Here is a 17,035-nt window from a genome sequence, read left to right as displayed (position 1 = left end):
AGACTGAGATCAGTCAGAGAAGTTGTCACGCTTTTGTGATTGATATTTTTGCACAAGTCCTTTATCAGATCTGTTCTCTTGTTGCTTTTTAATTAGTGATGGATGATGACGACTTAAGTGCAAGATTGTGCATAACTGATAAACAGTATCTGAAAGTCCTGACCTTAAAAACTACTGAAACAGAAAAAAAAAGAAAGACCTGAAACAGGACCCGAGAAATGATCTGAATCTTCAGCTGATCATCCACTGCTCACCGAAGCCTCTTCAGAAATGATCTCAGTGGAAGGACGCCTGTCAGGAAGCCGTTCTTAACGTAGGGGAACAGGAGGAAAGGCTGAGGTATGAAGATCAGAGGAACAGGTCTGATGGAGAGATGGCTCCACATCATGGTCAGTGTGTATGAGGAGGTCAGGAGGAGGTCCAACACTGAGAGTCTGGCTTTTTTTTTTATGTGTATGTGATTTTAAATTCATTTGATGATTTTATTATAGGACCATTTGGTGATTATTTTGGTTCTACAGCTTTGGAAAAGTGTGAAAATGAACTGAGTGTAAACTTGTTTTATTGGGTGGTTTATGTTCTATGAATAAAAGACAGGTTTGGTTCGTTGTCACTCCACACCGCAAGCAAAGTTTTCCCAATGATTTAAAGGTGCTTTTTTTCATTATCCCCAAAAGCTTTCACCACCAGGGGGCAGCGTTTTACCAGGTGTGTTTTTAGCTGTATCCCCATTTTCTCACAGACTTGACCTTTTACTTTGGTCGTCATTGTAAATAAAATTGTTCTTAACGACTTACTAGGTTAATTAAAGGTTTCCCTCAGGGACTGCACCATCATGTGGTAAGAGCTGGTATTACGTTAACACCCGGCCCAGCTAGTGTTCAGCTTGAGTTTACATCTCTTCAACACAACATATAAAGTCATACTGGCCATTTCTTCGCCTAAAAACGAAGCAACTTTAAACGCAGGGATATCCAAAAAGCACCTGCAATCCTCGGCTGAACGTCTGGCAGTGTTGTTGCTTCCCTCCACTCAGATCTGCACAAGTTTTCCAGAAATTTCTTATCCTCAGAAATAAACATCTATATGGTAGGACAACATCTGCCTCAGCCAGTCAGTGTTCATGACAAAACCCCTGTTATAAAAAGCTGCTGAGGATCGTCTTTGTGGCTTCTTAGCTCGTTCATTTGTACCATTTACCTGTCATGTGATAAACATCTGAGTATAGCTTTTAATTGGAGGTTAATGGAATTTGTTAACTCATCCATGCAGCACACAGACGCCTACATGAAGACTCCACGTTGCTGTGGTGCATCTGGGCATCCTAACATAAATGTGTACTCAGGAAAAACACGTATGATGGATTCGTCCATCATTTAAACCAAACACTAAACCTTCAGTTTTCCTCTGACTCAGAAACATGATGACGTGAAGACATTTGAATATCATCATGCAGCTCAAACTGATCTTTGAATTGGCTTTTTGTTTTTTATTTGTTGACATGGCATCACAAACATTGATTGGCTGAGGCAAATGCTGGTCTCAGAACACCAACTAGTTACCATCAGAACCAAAAAACAATCAAATATTATTTATTATATGTAATAAAATAAAAAGTCAGAGTTTGTAGTTTTGGTCCTGCTGCTGCTGCAGCTGAACGTTTGGCATTGAAGTAGCTTATTCTGGATTCAACGTTTTTAGCAGGAATTCAAAGAATGAAGGTTGGTCGAAGGATGAAACACAAACGGAAAGTGGACGAGGACCAAGTCCAGCTTTGGTCCTCAGACAGAAGTCCAAACAGAAAAGGTGCTTTTGTGCAAAAGTGTCTTGAGTTTACTAAAGTAATATTTAATACAGGACAAACGGGGCAGAACAGGTGGACTTTCTAAAAGCTGCCAAACAAAGTCACAAAAAATGTGAAGTCGAGAAGCGTCAAAGACAAAAAGTCTAAAAGGGAGAAAGTGTCAGCGTTTCTCTGGCGTCTGGAGTCAAGTCTTTGCTCTGAGGACAATCTTCACCCGAGACATCAGCCCATCAGTTGAGTTTGTGATCAGATGTTTTAGTGAGGTGTGTTCGTTTTTATCATCACGATTTGGAAACAGTTTGTTTTATTTGTTTAGTTTTTTTTTAACATAGACAGTAAAAATCTGTCCAACGGACGTCACATTCAGACGGAGCTGAGCTTCACCAGCCCTCTGACGGAGTCCTCATGTAGAGCGTCCTGACTGGCAGGGTCGTACAGGGCAACGGGGGAGGGGATGGCAGGGTGGGGTTGGTGGTGGAGGTGCAGGTGGGCGGGGCAGGGCAGGGCACCCTGTGGCGTGGCACATGGCGTCTCCTCCGGACTCACAAAGTGGTGGTGATGATGGTGGTGATGGAGGTGCAGGTGGTGGTGACAGCGGGAGTCGACAGCGGCGTCCCTCAGCGTCAGGACATCGCCTCCGCAGGATGGCAGGGACGGCTGGGCAGGGGCCAGGTAGGCGCAGGGGCCCCCCAGAGTGGTGGTCTTACCTGGCAGCGGGGCCAGCACGACGGGGTCGCTGTGCAGCAGAGGCGTGGTGGCAGCCTGCAGCACAAACTTAGTGCTCTGGATGCACTGATCCTGATCACACTGAGAGACATTCAACACCATAAAACTTTATTTACAACACATTCACCTGAATGGCCACAAAAGCTGCTCAAGTTTCCAGGATGAGTGAAAAGACCGAAACCAGCGCATCATCAGGGCTGAGCCCCCTGCTGGACCCAAGAAAGAATGCAGCTTTAAGCCAGGCCCATCTTTAAATGAACAATCAGAGGTTTTTACTCTTTCGATGTTTATGTCATTCTGATCAGTTCATTCTGATCAATTTTGGAAGTTTAACATGTGCTGTATAATAATAAAAATAATTAAAATAAAGTCACATTTTACTGTTTTTTACTTATTTTTATCCCCTTTAACCTTTTATTATCAGTTTGTTTTATGTTACACCAGCCAAACAGCTTTAGCTTCTTTTCTACACCCAAGAAACGTAAAGAAAAACAAAAATCTACATTCAAACAGTTTTGAATACGTGCGTTTCAGATCGTTATGATGATTTTTCTCTGTGACGCATCAGTAACGGGCAGTATGACGGCGTCCTTCACCTACCATGTTGCTGTGGAGCTGAGTGGAGGCGTAGCTGCTGTTGCTGGTGCCATTGGACTGGGAGACGGTCTGCGGCGTGCCGGACTGGATCAGACCTCTCCTGTCAATCAGACTGATAAAGAAGAATCACAAACAATTACATTCTGAGGAAATCAAAACCAGTAAAGAGACCAGGGGACCAGTTCAGCCTGGCCAGAAACGCACATCCCCGCCCTCCTGGGGGCCAAAACTGGCTTCAGGATCAAGTAATATCCTGTCTCTAGGGGGGTGGGGGAGCCTAGGCTAGAACATGAAGTTGAGAGACGTTGGGTCAAACACCCGGTCCAACATCATCCAGGCGACCTCGATCTGGGAGATTCAGGTAAATAAATCAGCCTGTGGCTGCAGGAAAAGTGAGTTTGACCTGAAACGTGTGTTTGTGTGTTTGTGAGCGTGCAGATGGACGCCGCCACCTGTCGCCCTGTAAGCAGGTGGAGTCGACATGTTCAAACGCTGCGAGCAGCCAGCCGTGAGTAAACAAGCAGACTGTATAATGAGGCTCCATATGCTCATCATCCTTTTACTTTGAAAATCCTCCTTGCATATCCTCCCAGAGGCAGCTCGCTGTTACACATCATCATCATTATTAATATTAATATTAAAGCTGGTGCCTCGTCAGAGAGCTCCTGGTGACACGTCTGGACGCATCATCAGAGCCTCGTCTCCTCCGTCTATGACCTCAGAGGACGAAACAACACGGACACAGAGGAAAACCCTTCGTCACTGTTTTCTTTTCACAGTTTTCTCTTTAACTGAATCTCCACAGAGGCACCGGGCTGCAAACACCAACACTTCTCTACACAACATTCTTCACTGACTGTTTAAAACACTCGAGACACATTTCAGTTGGATTCATTCAATAAACAATGTTTAGTAAATAAGAGGCTGTAAATAAGAGGCGTCCTTCAGTGAGCCGGATCAACGATCAAACCTGAAAAACCTGAAAAAATGTGAAAATATTACAAAATTTTCTTCCTGGAGATAATTTCAAAAACATTCACAAAGATTAACGACAACAAAAAGAGAAATTTCATTTGCAAAAACAAACAGTCATTTTTTTAAAAGCAGCCGGATCACAGCGCGATTGAGAGACAAGAAAAGCTTCTGGCCGGCCGATCGACGTTTCCTTTGAGAGCTCCTGAAGAATGAAATTTACAGTCCGTGCACATCGCAGGGATCTGATCACTCAAGCTGCACACAGATACTTTCTGCTGCTTGGCTTAATTTTTTTCTTTTATCTAATTCTGTGTTGGACTAAGTGTTTGCTGCTCGCTGTATGGATTAGTCCTGAATTAGGATCTTAATGCAACCCTGTTCAAAGGATGAGTGATTTTAGTGCTAACCGTCGTGTCTTTTGGGGCTTACTGCAAAAATTCTCTGAAGAGTGCTCTGCAGGCCTGACTTAGTCCTGATTTCACCGGTTCATTTATTTCATTTAGACCACAAATCAGATCTTAGTCCTGCTAAGTGCTGAAGTCAGGTACTAGCATTCCTGACTGTAACCCTGATTAGTTTATTCTGTTTGGCTTTAACTTCAGTGATGAATGCAGTCCTGAGCTAATGTTAAATGATTTCTACTTTTAGTTCCAACTTTAGTCCGGAATCAGTTTGATTCTGTTCAGATTATTTAATCTCTTAATCCTGTTTTTTGATTGTTTATCTTTAAATTCACAGCAGACAGACCTGATGTTAGCCCTGAAGTCAATAGAAGCTCATTGACCAGAGGTGAAATGATCAACAGCACAGAGAATAAAAGAAGGCGAGTATGCAGTATATATATCAGATAATTAAAAGCACTGGGATGCGGTCTGTGTCTGTTCCTGCGCTTAGTTAGAAACCAAAGCTCCGCCCATAAAAGCTTAACTTTGTGCTGAGCAAGACGTCATCGATCAGCTGCTTTGACAAACCGATAAAAAGTATCAGCAGCGTGTCGCAGAGTCCCAGCCCAGGTCTCCCGCTGTAATGATGATATACGGCAGGTGGGATGGAAACATAGAAGCTCATGGAAGCGGCGAGAAGGCGGTAACAATGAGGGAGAGCCATCGCTCGGCCGCTCTGATCGTTCTTTTGATTAATTCTGTGCAGAAGACGAGCCGACAGTCAGCTGAGAGACGGGAAGCCGTGAGGGCTGTAATTACTCTGTGCAAGGTCTCAGCTGAAGACTGTCCTCGTTAAACACAGAAACTTGGCGTCTGCGGAGAGGAGGGGGGAAGAAAGAGACCGCCTGAAGCACCTTTATGTTCAGAGACCGGCAGAGCGAAACATCAGCAGCTTCAGCAGGAGCAGCAAGGCAAGGTTTTCAGGCATAAACCAAGAAAGAAAAGCTTGTTTGTTTCTTGGAGCTCCGACTTCCAGGAACAAACAACTGAGGCTGCAAAGCTCCAGCCATCGAATCCAACAACACGCTGTTTGTTTATTACTGAAGTCATTTCAATCCTGACCTCAGTTCAGCTTTAAGCACAGATTACAGTGATTACAGGTCATTTCTAAATACAATGCAAAGTACTCCAGATTTTTTATTCCCAATTTTAGCTCAAAATAAAGTCCTGAAGAACTCTCTTTAGTCCTGACTTTAGTTCTAAGCTTGGTGCTTAATTTAGTCATGGTTTCAGTGCTGATTTTAGTTCAAATGTTAATCCTGTTTTTAGTCCTAACTGTAGTCTAAATTTGAGCCCTGTTTTAGGACTAATGTCGGTGCACTTAAGTCTTTTATAATCCTGGTCTATTTAATCCTTCTTAGACCGGGATTCATTTCATGTATTCCTGAAAACTATCAGTTGGTCCTGATTTTAGTAACACCTTCAGTGATCAGTGCAGAGCTCATGCTGGATTTCAGACTTTGATCAGTTTCACCTCAGAGCAGCCCAGAGGTACTCCTGCTCTCAATTCTTCATTTAATCTCCTTTAGCCCTGCACATAACTCTCTGTATTCCTGGTTTTAGTCCTGATTATAAGCACAGAGTCTAGTCCTGTTTTTAGAGCTGGTTACTGACCTGGGAGGTAGAGGTCCACAGAGGGCAGCACAGCAGTTGGTCAGGATGTTCCCGTAGCTGTACGGGTTGTGGTTATCCTTCCCTCGTTTGGTGGACCAGGACCCTTTAATCTGGACCAGACAAGAGTATCAGAAACATCGCAAGCATTTTTCACGTTTAGGTCCTTGAACCTCAGGTATACTCACGTCCTCGTTGGTGGTCTGGTTGGAGCTGATCAGGTAGGTGTGAAAGCCTGACAGGCCGACAATGGACCAAATGGAGAAGAAACACACCACCACCTCCAGGACGGTGCAGAGCAAGGTCAAGGACTGACTCGGGTCTTTGGATGGGGGATAAAGTGGAGCTACGGGAGGATTTCTGTGCGTCTGCATTAACGAACTGAAGTGATTTTATTTGCAGTAAAAACTGAAAATGGCAGAAACAGAAGATTTACTGTTTCTGGTGTGACAGGGTCAGCGAATTTGACCTTGGCAATGCATTGCGGGACATATTGACCAGTGGTCACAGCTGATGGTGACAGCAACAGACGGATTGATTTTGGAAGGAAGCCGTATGAGGGGTAATTAACGCCCGGGTTTGATTTTCTGTGGCGGCTGCAGGCAGACTCTACTCTTTATTTCTCCAACAAAACTGGAAAAATCACAACTGAGAAGCCGGAAGAACAATTACTGTAAGAAACACAAACTAACCTGATGTTAAATGTGATGCACGTCAGTGATGGAGGACCGGCTGGTGTCTTTATGGCTGCGCACCAAATGAATCAGACTGTAGATGCTTGAGGAGGTGAACGTGGCCATGACTGTGCTGATATTACAGAACCAAAACTAAATGCTTGCAATCATTTATGGAAAATGTAAAATGACTAAAGAGTACGAGTGCATCCAAACCTTCCTGTAATACGAGGCATGTTTAAGTTCACAGTCTTCAAATGGAACCTGTTTTTATTTTTCTATGAAAATATCTGAATGTATCCTCCATCAGCTCCTTACACACTTACAATGTAAAAGCACCGAGTGCTGCCCCTCAACAGGCTTCCAGAGGCTAGTAGAGAGTGGGCTGTCAGGGGAGGAGCTACAACAGCTTGTTTCAGACAGAGGATGGTCTGCACCAAGATGGAGTAAAAGAAGAAGGAGGAATATTTTGCATGTGAATAATTGAAAGTTGTTTTCAGAATAAAAAGGAGCTGAAACTGTCCATGGGGAAGGATATCTGGCTGGGCTGTCTTTGAGTGCGCTCAGGAAACCCGTCTGGTTCGATCCTGCAGAACACAGAGAGAGAAAACCATCATCTGGGCTGAAGTGTTCAGTTCTCACTGCCCACAGTCTTGTTCTCATTATAAAGAACATTACAGCATCCAATCATTAAAGAGCCCTGAAACAGAGCCCGACTGAATGCTCTGTTTCAATGTGACCAGGTAGAAACATCTACGTGTCTTTATTTTCTACGTCCACATGAATACATTTCTGGGCTCAGTCGCTGCTGCGGCTCTTCCTCTGCCTTGGTGTCAACCAACCCTCTGTTTTCCTGTGTATAGTGCATTTATGTTTGGGTGCGTCAGCGAGGATAGGCAACAACTGCTTATTCGGTCGTCATCTTAAAGATGTAAACTGCTAAAAACAGATGGCTGATGTCACAGCTCCCTGCATTTATATCAAAGTCACAACAGCCAAAAACAGAAAACCAGCGGCGCAGCCCTCAGAGGAAGCTGCGTCTTCATCTCAGCCAGTCTGCCAGTCATTAGTTTCAGACGGCGGCAGCTCGAGGCTTCGGGTTCCTGACGGTTTGGACCTGCAGGGCAGGAAAAAAACATCCGCAGCCTAAGTGCAAAATTAGGTCAGAGACAGAGAGAAATCAGCAGGCGCTTTTAGATCCAGAAACACAAAGTCAATGATCTGTGCTACAGTTCCTCCCAGGCAGCAACCAGTTTATGTGGATTTCCACAAAAACAGGAAAGAAGAGAATTCCACAAACATGGTTTCACAATCAAACATCTTTGTCGTCAAACAGGGATGAAGCTTAGCCTGAGAAACACCCACAGCAAAAAGACCACCAGGCAAGATTCAAACAAGGAAAATCACAATTAAGATCTGGACTAATCTTAATTTACCATTAATTTAAAGACTCACAAACCAACACGAGACCCACAACACTGAAACAAGTCCGAGAACTCCTGCAAGGCCAGAGTCAAAGTCACGACCAAACAAAGACTGGCACTAACCTGAGGACCCGGAGTGAGACAAGAGGGACCAACGAGAATGAATCTATGATGAGACGACTGAACCTATTCAGACTGTTTGAGTCTATACAAGCCAGAAACAGAGACGGCAAAGAGAAGAACGACCTTTGGGTCAAAGTGAGGAAACGTTTAAATCAGCTGGTGAGTTTCTTCCAACAGGACTTTGATCTGCAGCTTTCTGAGGATAAAAAACTGGCCCAGTCTGTCTGACTCGCATTGATCAGCCTGTCAATCACAGAACAGTGGGTGGGGCTGAAGGTCACTGATGGGTGAGTTACATTACACAGATTAGAAACCGCTGCAGAGACACAGCGCTCGCTGGTCAACTGACCTCTTCCTGAACACTTCCTGATAGCTCTGCATATCCTGTCATCGTCAGCACAACAACAAAACCGCGTGCCCAGATATTTTATTTTATTTACTGTGGAGAATGATGATTACTTTCCTGTCTGATGGTTTTCTTCGGTTTCACTTGGTCACCAGGATCGTCTCTAAAAAGAACTTTGCTTTGGTTTAATCAGTCTTTATTTCGTCCACGTTTCTGCTTCTTCTCTTTTTTTCTCTGAAATATTTTCTCAGTTTTTACTTCCTGCCAAAAAGTATCAGAGGAGCTTCTATAAATAACGTTTTTATGTCGTCTGAGCGCAAACATGCACCAATCTCTGCAGAACATTAACCTAACTAACAGAACTATGGTCGATGTAGAGACCACAGAGGAAAAGGTGTGCGGGGGCGGTGCCGTTACTCACTGAGGATGACGTGTGTGATGACGAAGGCGAAGATGAAGACAGTGAGGAGGGACAGGGAGAGGATAAACAGGTAGAAAAAGCGATAATTCCTCCGCCCGACGCAGTTCCCCACCCACGGACAGTGATGGTCGAAGCGCTCTGCGGGAGGAAAATCATCAGAAAGTCTGATTTCATGTTTCATTTAAAGCTGGAATCAAGCAGCACAGCCAGCAGCTTTAGCACTGAGCTAAGGCTGTGACACACAGGGAGACACGCACTGACCCACACAGTTGTCGCACAGGCTGCAGTGCGATGCTCGGGGCGGCCTGAAGATCTTGCAGGTGAAGCAGTATTTCAGCTTGACCGCCTGCCCGTTGATGAGAACCTCTCGGGTCCGAGGAGGCGGCCTGGAGCATCCTGCAGAGTCTGAAAGCGCGCAGCAGATGGGTAATGTGACGACCCCGTACAGAGAGACAGCCCGTGACATTTCGCCCTGACCTTTCAGATTCAGAACAAAATTATTTTTATTTTCTTTTTCAGTAAATCTGGAGTTTTGTTCTTCTTTCTAAGATAAAATCAGCTGATTTCACTCACACAGGAATGTATTTGGGCCTTTGTGGGGATTCTCATTAGTTTAATACCTTCCCGAGACCTTAATGGAAGTTTTTCCTTCCCACTGTCACCAAGTGCTCGCTCAAAGGGAGTCGTCTGATCGTGGGGCTTTCCTCTGTATATTGTAGGGCCTTTACCTTCAATATAAAACACTTTGAGACGACTGCTGCTGTGATTTGGTGCTTTGTTAACAGGACCTGAACAGTGTGCGACAGAAACGAGTGTGGGAGCCTTCAAACAGACTGTTAAAAGTCTGTCCCAAAGTGAGGATCTCACTTAATGCCCTCGTTTTCCAAACCAGTGTCCTAACTGGGCAGCAGTGGTCGCTCTTACTGATGACGCACATGTTTGATTTGGCAAAGATTTTATGCTGAATGGCTTTCCTGAAGCAACCCTCACTGGGACCAGCCTGTGGCCCCATCCTTTCCATCCTTCCCTCATATTTCTCACACACTGAGCTGAGCGAGTTTTGCAGGCGATGCCTAAGTTTGGTCGTTCTGCGAGCACAGCGGCGGCATGCTGACCGGCTGCAGATTCTGGATCCAGCATGAAGGAAAAAAGTAAATAAATCAACCCAGAAAATTTAATAAAAGGCTTCTAAAAATATATACAAGAGCTTCAGTTTCTGTGGAAACGCCTGAGACAGAGACGAGAGTGGAGACATGTGACTGAGCGCACACACACACACACACACAGACAGACAGACACACACAGACAGACAGACAGACAGACAGACACACACACACAGAGACAGACACACACAGACAGACACACACACACAGACAGACACACACACACACCTGCAGTGACTCAGATAATTAGTGAGTCTGATTTCTTCTTCTTTCCTCTGACAGACGCTGAACCTGTGAAGTGCTCATTATAATCATGAGAACTGTGATGAAGTGACTCGGCACATTCACCTTTATCTAATCCAAGCATTTTACTTTGAAAGGGTGCAGACTTTTATTTTGTTTTCAGCTCACCAGCTTTTTTATGGATGAACCAAACTAAAAATGTCCTCAAACACCAGCTCGTTCTATCATCCAGGAGCCGTCTGCTGATAGTCTGAGAATCGGCCAAAGACATCACTGAGAGGAGATCATCAAATCAGCAGTTTAGATTCACAGCCAGTAAAATGCCCAGATTTTAATCCCATCAAGAGTCTGTGATCAGTCCTTTTAATGATGAGGCGGGATCTCCATCAATCAGGATTTGGCCCAGAGGCTGCACACCACAGAGGACTGCACAAGTAACAAAGATGAGGACTGAAAATACAGACTGTTCACAAATGCCTCATTAAGTTCCCATAAACTGTAAAACTTATCAAATGTTTCTGATTGATCTTCACAGAAACATGTAAGAAAGCGAGCGAGCAGCAACTAAACCTCTGCATCAAGGTCACTTTCTAAAAATATTTTAATACAAATTTTTTTTGTGTCTTTTACAGAAAATTTCTTTCAGATTTTCATCCATTAATTTGTCTTCTTATAATCTTTAACATTTTTTCTTTCCTGTAACTTTATGCTGGGAAAAGTTCAGGAAAAACCTGTTAGCAAACTTTAAACAAATCTACAGTTTTTGTATGAATTCTGTTTTTTCTGTCAGAAACTGTTAAATGTTTATTAAATCAGACTTGTGAGTGTTGCAGAGGAACATGAACATATAACGACCATGTTTCTAACGTCTCGTAACGCCCGTCGCTCTTTGCTCACCAATCTGTCGCTCGAGGTCGGCGGCCTCGTCTGGTGTCGCTCGGGGTAAAATGCCGGGGTCGCTGAAACTTGCCCTGAACAGCATCCCCATCACGAAGATGAAGAGAACGCCGCCGACTGCCGGGATGGCCGGGGTCAGGTTGGATGCCAGGAAAGGACAGCTGAGGAAACACGGAGAGAAACATGAGAACAAATGTGAGTTCTTCGGGACACTTCGGGAGGCTTTTCTGTCTCTTCTTCGTTTTTTAGCTTCGAGGACAGAAACGGTTTTAAATCACATTTCTGGTGTTTTTTAAATTGAGTGAAAATGGTCGTGCCATTAGTATTTCACAGACTCTGTGGAATTGGGGCTTCTGGGTCACCCAGGAAGGTAAATGTGGGTATCAGCTGGATTTTGTTTTGGCCACAGTCTGGTGACATGGATCATGACATGAATCGGTACACTGTGATACTGGAAGGAAGGAAAGATACTCTCATTTTGTCCAATAAAGTGTTTAATAAAGGTTTCAAATATATAGATAAAAACAACATATGCTGCTCTGCTGAAGCTTCTCAGCTACTACAGAGACTCGGTGCTTTTGTTACAGTCTGTTAGCAGTTTAAGCTAACTAACTGAGGCTAGCTGGTGAGGAGATAGAAGAAATGGGCTGTAGCCCAAAAATGGATCCCATGAGACAGTTTTCCTCTAAACTGATGTAAGAGTTTCTACAGCTGGGGACGAAGCTTCTTCTTGGTGGAGAAGAATAAAGTTCTGAAGGATGAACTGGAGAAAAAACTAATTTTCATTTTTTATACAAACAGTCCCTGTACTCTGCAACACCACAGCACAACAGGAAACTTTGCAACTATTAGAATCAGTCATGGATGTAATCTACATTATTCTGATGATTGATTTATTCTTAAATAGGTGAAAAATGTAAATATTAAAAAGCAGAGGATCAATTTTCTGTTTGAAATGACTACAGGTGAGTTGTGTTCCCGGTACTTCAGCATCTAGCTAGTGCTGCAGAAGAGGAGTGAGCATAAAGGGAGTAACGTTTTTAGGTGTCAGGTAATCTGACACAGTGTGTTGCTAGGTAAAGATCCAGCTGCTGTATTTTACAGGGAGAGAAAAGAAAGAGAGCTTCACTCAGAGATTGAGAAAGATAAGAAAGACAGGACAGGAGAGGAAGAAGAGCGCTTAGATTTAAAGGGAAGGACTGCTCATTTACAGCTCACATGTAAGTCCTCGTGTTTTTAAATCTGTACATGTGACATTGTTTTTTCATATTGTGAAACCTGCTGCTAAACAAACTGAGGCAGACTGTGTTATTTAAAGGCTGCATGAAAATCCTCTGCAGGTTAGTGCAGGATAAACAGGTTAGCTTGCTGCACTGTGGTGGATTTACAGTAAAGAACAGTGTGTGACTGGTGCACAGTGGCTGTGGTTTCATGGTCACAGTTAGCTTACATCAAGTGTAGCAGAGATTCATATGAATTTCAGTTGATGATGATTGTATAGTGTCTAATATAAAGACAGAACAAACAGTGTACTGTCAGAGTAGGACAACTCAGGAAACATCTGCTCACATCTGTTTGAATTCTGGTGTGTACATCCACAAAGAGAAGCAGGTCAGGTGATCACAGCCTGTACACTACAAAAACACACGCGCACACACACACACACACACGCACACACACACACACCCCACCTGCTGAATCCACTTTAACCCATGAATGTACACATTTTCCTGTTTAGAGGTAAAGTCCCCCTCTACAGTGGAGGCACTAGAAAACAAAAATATCTCTATTTTACTTTTCTTTTCTGCAGATTTAAGCTGAGTGTAATTAGCATCACAAGTTAAAGTAAAGTTTGTATTCCCATCTACTGATTCTATTTTATTAGTACATTATTATAACACAAAGCTCTGTAGCTTTTTCCAAAAAAGAAACGCCTTCCAAAGAGCTGCTTTTTTTCTTACTCTAAGTACATTTGAGAGCCAGTACTTTTTACTTTTACTTGAGTAAAGAAGTTGAATCAGTACTTCAACTTTTACTGCAGTATTTTTAACACTGGTATATGTACTTCAGTACTGAACCAAACACAGTGAACAAAAGTGACATGAATGATTTATTACATATATTTTACTCATTGGGTTACAGACTGGGGGCTGAGGGTTCATGTTTAAAATAAAGGATTATAAAGAGAATCTAGTCTAGAAGAGCCCCAAAAATAATTTGTTTTTTTCTTCACTTTTTACATTTCAGATCATTTAGGAAATTTAGTCTCGGTGTACTTTATATGGTAACGTATCAGTGCATGCGTATCTATACTGCCTATCAGCCTTGAATCTGGTTTGCAGAATTCTTTAGGTTTATATGTTTTTAAATTCATGTTACTCTCACCAGGGCCTCAAACAAGCTTTTTCTTTCTTCGCTGGTACTTTGAGTCTTTGGCGGAGGCGTTAGAGACGTCTCAGGTTTACAACCCCCCCACCTCCCACCCCCATTCCATCTCCTGCTGTTACCGTAGTGACATGAGCTGCAGGAGACAGTTACCGTGGAAACGGGAAGCACGGGGATGCTGTTGAAGGGAAGTCACCAAGAGGAATGTGGGAGGAAGAAAAATAAAATAAAATTAACCCTCCAGACGTCCCTGAGGGCTACTTTCTTTTCTTTTTTATTCACACTGTTATTAAATCAGGTCGGAGGTAAAACCCGGGATAATTAGCTCTGCATGAACCAAGGAACTGACCTGAAGGAGGATTTATTACAGCACCGCTTCATTTAGTTTGACTCCCATTTTCTACTAAAAAATAATTTATTCAGATTTAGAGCTGAACCTGAAACTGTTCACTGTTTTTACACAAAACCCAACAAAATCAGACACACAGGGCAAAGACCCAAAGCATCAAAGAGTCAAAGAGTGAAAGACTCAAAGCCCTTTTCAGTGTTTTCAGATTAACAGTCAGGAGGATTCGGTGTCTCCTTTTAGCTTTCATGAGTTCTAACATCAGGAAGAAACTGAAGATGACTTCAGCCTGATCTAGGTAAACACACCTGAGCTCAGAGACAAAACTGCTGCTCTTCTTCACCAAGCTGGACAAAAACTCCAAAATAAAAGCACCAGAATGATGGCTTCAAAATAAAAGAACATTCCTCCCACAACGATACATTAGACGAACTACTTTGGTGAAATTATTGAAAACAGAACATTAAATTATTAAAATTATTAGGAAGTGGTGAAATTAACTTAGAAAATGTGAATTTAATCCCAGATTGATGACTCTGATCTGTTTATTTTAGTTGTTTTTAGTCATTCAGGAACATAAAAATAATCCTCCCTGAAACTCTTAACCGGATATTTGAAGTTTGATTTTAAGGCCTTTTTATTTTTGTGACCTCACAGGGGCCTTCAGCTGGGGTCAAAGGTCACCTTCAAACCTTTACACGTTAGACTATAAGCTGCTGTTACTCACTCAAAGGTAAAGAAGAGGCCGCAGGTGAGCAGGATGAGGACCAGGGTCAGGTAGAAGACCCCGGTCTGCCGGGCCATCATGATCCTGCCGTCGCAGTAGAACCTGTTCCTGCCTGGGAACACCTGCCACTTCTTGCGGGGACTCCGGCTCCTGTGGCCGGGGCAGTGGGCCGGCTCGGAACCGTCTGCGGGGGGCGGGCAGCTGCCGCCACGGGTGCAGATCTGGTTGTACCGGCCCTGCTGGTCCAGAGCCGCGTGCTGGATCTGAGACATGCGTCCACACAGGTGAGCGCGCAGGTACAAAAGACTGAAACATAAACCGGAGGTGTGAGCGCGCTGCCGGTGCCGCGTTCAGGGTCTCCGGAGTCGGAAAAAAGACAACGGATCCGTCATCTTAAAAGGAGAAACACGCTTTTTGTTTCGCGTTATTTTATAAACAAACACGAACTCGTGGTCAGACGCACGCGCGCTGGATCCACGTCCAAGAAGCTCCCCCAGCTCCCCCGCCTCGCACCCTGATCTGCCCCTCACAGGCTGCAGTCCAGGTTTAAATCCCGGGTTAAGGACGCGGGTCCGGGTCTGAGGACGGGAGAGGATCCAGGGTGTTGAATGGTCTGAGTGCGAGGAAGAAGAGGAGCAGCAGCAGGAGGAGGAGGACATGGAGAGCATCCCGATCCTCCGCAGAGCTGCACAGATCCTCCACTGAGGTGGTGATCCACTCTGAGAGGAGAATGAACACGGAGGAGGTTCACCTCACAGACAAAGCAGAGGGTTTAGCGAGCCCTCAATAATTAATAATAATTAATCATTGTTCTACTGTACTCTCTGGGCTTTGTCTTTCATGTTACTTAAACGCTGACTGGTGAGTTTCTATGAGTATCATTCGTATTTCCGGGTTCGCGATTTCTGAAAGTAACTGAAAGTGGTCGCTTAATAGACCCTGTGCACGAGAAAATGCTAACTTCCTGGTTTGAGACCGGATGTGGGGTTGTACATTTCCGGTAGCTTTACTTTGCGGTCAATCGCTACTGCGAAGATATACTCCAAAATCATGTTCAAAAAAATTTGAAAACGGAAAGATCGCGTTAAGTTACAAAGAGCAGAAGATGGGAACACTCACCAGTGTTGTGTCATAAAAAATCTAATGATAAATTTTAACGTTTAAAGCGTTTAGATGATCAGTTGTTTACATCACTCAACACAAGCAGAACTGCATTACTGCATGCAGCAGACACATCGTCCACATTCTCACTATACATCTCTGTATAGTGACTGGTCTTATGATTTAAACAGGCAAATGTTCAGCATTCAAACTACAGGTGAAGAATAGTCAAACCAGATGTTTCCCCCATTATGTCGATATCAGCTAGTCAAGTACACACCTATGCAGCATGTTAACAAACCGTGAAAAAAAGCCACACAAAAAATGAATGATTGCTGGTAAGGGTTTCTATAAATTAGTATTTACGAAGGGTATGTTGTGACTTACCTTCAAAATTACAGCGGTCCCTCGCTATAATGCGGTTCACCTTTCACCTCGCTGTTTCGCAGATTTTTCAGTGCAAGTTTGCATGCTTGTTTTTTTTTTTTTTTTTTTTACATCACATTGTGTCCTGCGTCCTGATCACTGCAGACAATCTCCTCCGTGACGTCTCTCCTGTACAGTACAGAATCGCTGCGCAGTACTGTATGCCCACAATGTCGACGAAACGTTTTGCACCGTCAAAAAATAAAATTGGCTACTTGATTTCACCTATCGCTGGTTATTTTTAGAACATAACACCCGCAATAAACGAGGGACAGCTGAGAAATATAACATTTGAATCCCTTTTCTCTTTTGCTCTGAGGCGAGGGGGGAAAATATCGACAAGTCGATGAACATCATTTACAGATATATTGGGTAAATGCCCAAGCATATATAGAAATGTAAATCGCCGCTTGATTCATTCATTTGCTTAACTTGTTTTGGACCGTAAACAGGGCACGAATAGGACACCGGAAACAAAGCTCCCCACAGGAGTTTCCGCACCGGAAGTAGCATATGCTAACGTGCACATTTTTTAAAAATATTAAACTTTATTAAGAAATAGTATACAGAACATGTATACAACCAGAACAAAAATAACATATA

The 17,035-nt window shown here is 43.6% G+C and overlaps 1 protein-coding gene across 2 annotated transcripts; it reads right to left on the bottom strand.

The window, feature by feature from the left end:
- Positions 1-545: 545 nt before the first annotated feature.
- On the bottom strand, positions 546-15,874 carry zdhhc14 (zinc finger DHHC-type palmitoyltransferase 14). 2 transcript variants are annotated; one of them, XM_040018416.1, is made up of 9 exons: positions 14,906-15,871; positions 11,448-11,608; positions 9,406-9,549; positions 9,145-9,282; positions 7,369-7,417; positions 6,345-6,447; positions 6,160-6,269; positions 3,131-3,239; positions 546-2,611 (listed from the first exon to the last, which is right to left on the bottom strand). In XM_040018416.1, the coding sequence occupies exons 1-9, from the start codon at positions 15,175-15,177 to the stop codon at positions 2,168-2,170; spliced, it is 1,530 nt and encodes a 509-aa protein (XP_039874350.1). In that variant the 5' UTR covers positions 15,178-15,871; the 3' UTR covers positions 546-2,167. The 2 variants fall into 2 exon arrangements, with proteins under 2 accessions (XP_039874350.1, XP_039874352.1); XM_040018418.1 differs by having other exon boundaries at positions 2,494-2,739; positions 14,906-15,874.
- Positions 15,875-17,035: the final 1,161 nt, after the last annotated feature.

The sequence above is a fragment of the Simochromis diagramma genome, unplaced genomic scaffold (genome assembly GCF_900408965.1).
Source record: "Simochromis diagramma unplaced genomic scaffold, fSimDia1.1 OVJJ01000802.1, whole genome shotgun sequence".
NCBI lineage: Eukaryota > Metazoa > Chordata > Actinopteri > Cichliformes > Cichlidae > Simochromis > Simochromis diagramma.
Note: the sequence above shows the minus strand (reverse complement) of the source record. Positions and strands in the feature narration are given on the sequence as shown.